The sequence below is a fragment of the Rhinopithecus bieti genome, unplaced genomic scaffold (assembly GCF_001698545.2).
Source record: "Rhinopithecus bieti isolate Rb0 unplaced genomic scaffold, ASM169854v2 scaffold_15776, whole genome shotgun sequence".
Taxonomy (NCBI): domain Eukaryota; kingdom Metazoa; phylum Chordata; class Mammalia; order Primates; family Cercopithecidae; genus Rhinopithecus; species Rhinopithecus bieti.
This window is the reverse complement of record NW_016808836.1, coordinates 1,575-4,654: the sequence shown is the minus strand read 5'-3', so window position 1 is coordinate 4,654 and position 3,080 is coordinate 1,575. Positions and strand designations below refer to the sequence as shown.

General features: G+C 57.0%; 1 protein-coding gene across 1 annotated transcript; it reads left to right on the top strand.

Annotated features, from left to right (window-relative positions):
- Positions 1–277: 277 nt before the first annotated feature.
- On the top strand, positions 278–2,795 carry DPF1 (double PHD fingers 1; the record flags this gene model as incomplete). The annotated part of the gene is made up of 3 exons (XM_017887345.1): positions 278–1,042; positions 2,444–2,604; positions 2,688–2,795. Coding segments are annotated over exons 1-3 (379 nt in total), but the record flags the coding sequence as incomplete, so codon positions are not given.
- Between the last annotated feature and the right edge of the window lie 285 nt (positions 2,796–3,080).

Here is a 3,080-nt window from a genome sequence, read left to right as displayed (position 1 = left end):
TGAAGTGATTCTCCTGCCTCAGCCTCCCAAATAGCTGGGAGTACAGGCATGCACCACCACACCCGGCTAATTTTTGTATTTTTAGTAGAGACTGTTGGCCAGGCTGGTCTCCTACTCCTGACCTCAGGTGATCCACCTGCCTGGGCCTCCCAAAGTGCCAGGATTACAGGTGTGAGCCACTGCGCTTGGCCTGCCAGTTACCTTTTAAAATGCTTTGCCTATACTTCCTCATTTAATCCTCACAACACTCCAGTGAGGCATCATCCTCTTTTTACAGATGAGGAAACTGAGGCCCAGAAAGGTTAAGTCATTTGCCAAGGTCACATGGCCACCAAGTGACAGAGCTAAGATTTGAACCCTGGAGGTGTGACTACTGTTTCTAACCTGCACTGCTGCTGTCAGGCCTGCAGAAGGCGTTGAGCAGGGCGGGGTGACCGTGAGCGTGGCTGCTGGAAGAGACAGCCCCGGATGGGGACTCTGGAGCCAGGAGGGACTTGGGTTGGGGGGGATGGGAGGTGTCTGCTGGAAGCATGTTGGTGAGAAGTCTGTGTGGGCACCTGGGAGGTGTCTCTGCGTCTCTTAGTATTGCAGTGTGTGGATGTGGCTGTGAGTCCGTGCGAAGGTGTGTGAGTAGGAGTGTGTGGGAGGCTGTGAGTCTCCGCGTGAATGTGTGTGTAAACTGCCATGCGTGGGCGTGTGCGAGTCCAGGTGTGCATGTGGTTGTGTGCACGCGAGAGCGGGATATGTGGACGAGTGAGGGCGGGTGAGTGACGGTGCGTGCCCCGGGCCCCTCCTCCGCGCCGTCCCGGTCCCCGCGGGGTCCCGGGGGCCCCCTGGCCTGGGACTACCACTCCCGGCATGGCCCGGGCGGGCCCGCCCCGTCGCCGCTATTGGCCGTGGCCCTCGTGCTCCCGCCCCCCGGGAATGAATGGATGGGCGGCCTCAGCGCCCGCCCGACCGCTGGGAGGACCGACCCGGCGGGGACCTGCTGGGGGCAGGACCCGGGGAGCAAGATGGCCACTGTCATCCCTGGCCCCCTGAGGTGGTGCGGGCTGGCAGGAGGCGGGGAGGGAGCGCGGGCGGTTCTACACGGGCCTGGGTGTGTGTGGCGGCCGGGGGTGGGGCCGAGGGGGTGTCTGGGGGGCTGTCACCGAGTATGGGGCTGCGTGGGGGTGCGAGAGTGTGTGACTGTGGGTCTCTGACAAGAATGATGTCGGATGCGCCACTCCCTGGAGGGGTGGAGGGCGTGGGGACCTCCAGATTCTTTTGGGGAAGGGGACATCGTCCTCTCCCTGCGACCCTCGGGTCTGGGAGAGGGTGAAATGACCCGCGGGTGCGGGAGCCTTGGCAACTGGAGTGAAGTCCACACTACCTTTGTCTTGGGATGTGGAGTGTGTATATGTACCACTTATTTGTGTTCTGGTTTTTTAAATAATTTTTGGGGGATAGGTGTGTGGACGCGTGTCTGTTTCCTTTTATCCTGCACCAGATATCTTTGGATATTTGGGTCTCCCAGTGTGTGTCTGTGTCCTTTGGAGCTATATGTCATTTGTCTTGTGTTCTGTGTTTTTGGGTATGTAGGACTGTGTGTATTTGTGTGTAAATTTTTGTGTGACTGTGGGTGGATTTGGCTGTTTCTGTGTTTCATATGTGTGTGTGTCTGTGTGGATGTGTTATATTTTACATACTGGCTCCACATTGTGCATCTTTGTAAATGTGTGCACCTGTGTGAATCTATGTGATTTCTTTGTGTTGTATGTCTGGATATTGTGTGTGTGGTTTGTGTTGTGTCTTTGGAAACATGGGTAAGTGCATAGGGGGGAAGTGGTTTTCTGTAGTCCTGTCTTTGACATGCTGTGTGTTCTGTGTGTCTTTGGCTCTGCATGAGGTGTGTATGTGTGTGTGGTGTTATGTTTCCATGTTGTGTGTCTTTGTGTGAGTGATGTGTTTCTGGTGTGTGTCTGTGGATATGTGATGTGTCTTTGTGCATGGTTATTTGTGTGATTCGTCTCCACACTGGAACTTGGGATATTTGTCTTTTTCAGTAGATATTTATGTGTGCACGTGTGTGAGGTTTGTTTCTCCTTTGTGAGTACTGGGATTTGTCTCTCTTTGTGTGTGAATCCCGTGTGACTGTGTGTGATTTGTGTTGTGTGTTTGCATGTGTTCACGTAGGGATACGTCCCGGTGTGTTTTTGTTTGTTTCTGTATGGTGTTTCTACTCATGAGCTGGAGGCCTGTTTGAGTCCCAGTTTGGGGGCCCCTGGGCCCTGTCCCCTTCCCCCAGCCTGGGTCCCGGAGTGGGACGAGGAGAGAGGTGAAGCTGGAGGGGTCGGCCCACCCCTCCCGAGCCTGGGCGGCCCGGCAGCCGGGGGAGGGGTGCTGGGCGACCCTGTGCTCCTGCCCTTGCTGACAGCCGCCCGCCCGTTCGCTGCTCCTCTAGCCTAGGCGAGGAATTCTACCGCGAGGCCATCGAGCACTGCCGCAGCTACAACGCGCGCCTGTGTGCGGAGCGCAGCCTGCGACTGCCCTTCCTCGACTCGCAGACCGGCGTGGCCCAGAACAACTGCTACATCTGGATGGAGAAGACCCACCGCGGGCCGGGTACCGCCGGGAGGGTTGGCGCGGGGCGGGGCGGGGCCGGGCCACCCCACCGCCGCCGCCCTCTCACCCTCCTTTCTCTCCAGGTTTGGCCCCGGGACAGATTTACACGTACCCCGCCCGCTGTTGGAGGAAGAAACGGAGACTCAACATCCTGGAGGACCCCAGACTCAGGCCCTGCGAGTACAAGATCGGTGGGTGCAGCCGCTGGGGCCCCCAACGGTGTCCCAGGGCCTGCTGTGTGTCCAAGCCCGTCTGTCACCTTTATCCGCCTTCTAGCAAGTGTCTGCCTGGCTGGCTGTGTGTCTGCCCATGTGCATCTCGAGTGTTTCCCAGAGATTCCACAGTTTCTCTGAGTCACTGAGTGGCGACTGCATCTCCTACATGGGCCCAGTTGTTGTTATTTATTTATTTATTTATTTATTTTTGAGACAGAGTTTCACCCAGGCTGGAGTGCAATGGCGTGATCACACAACCTC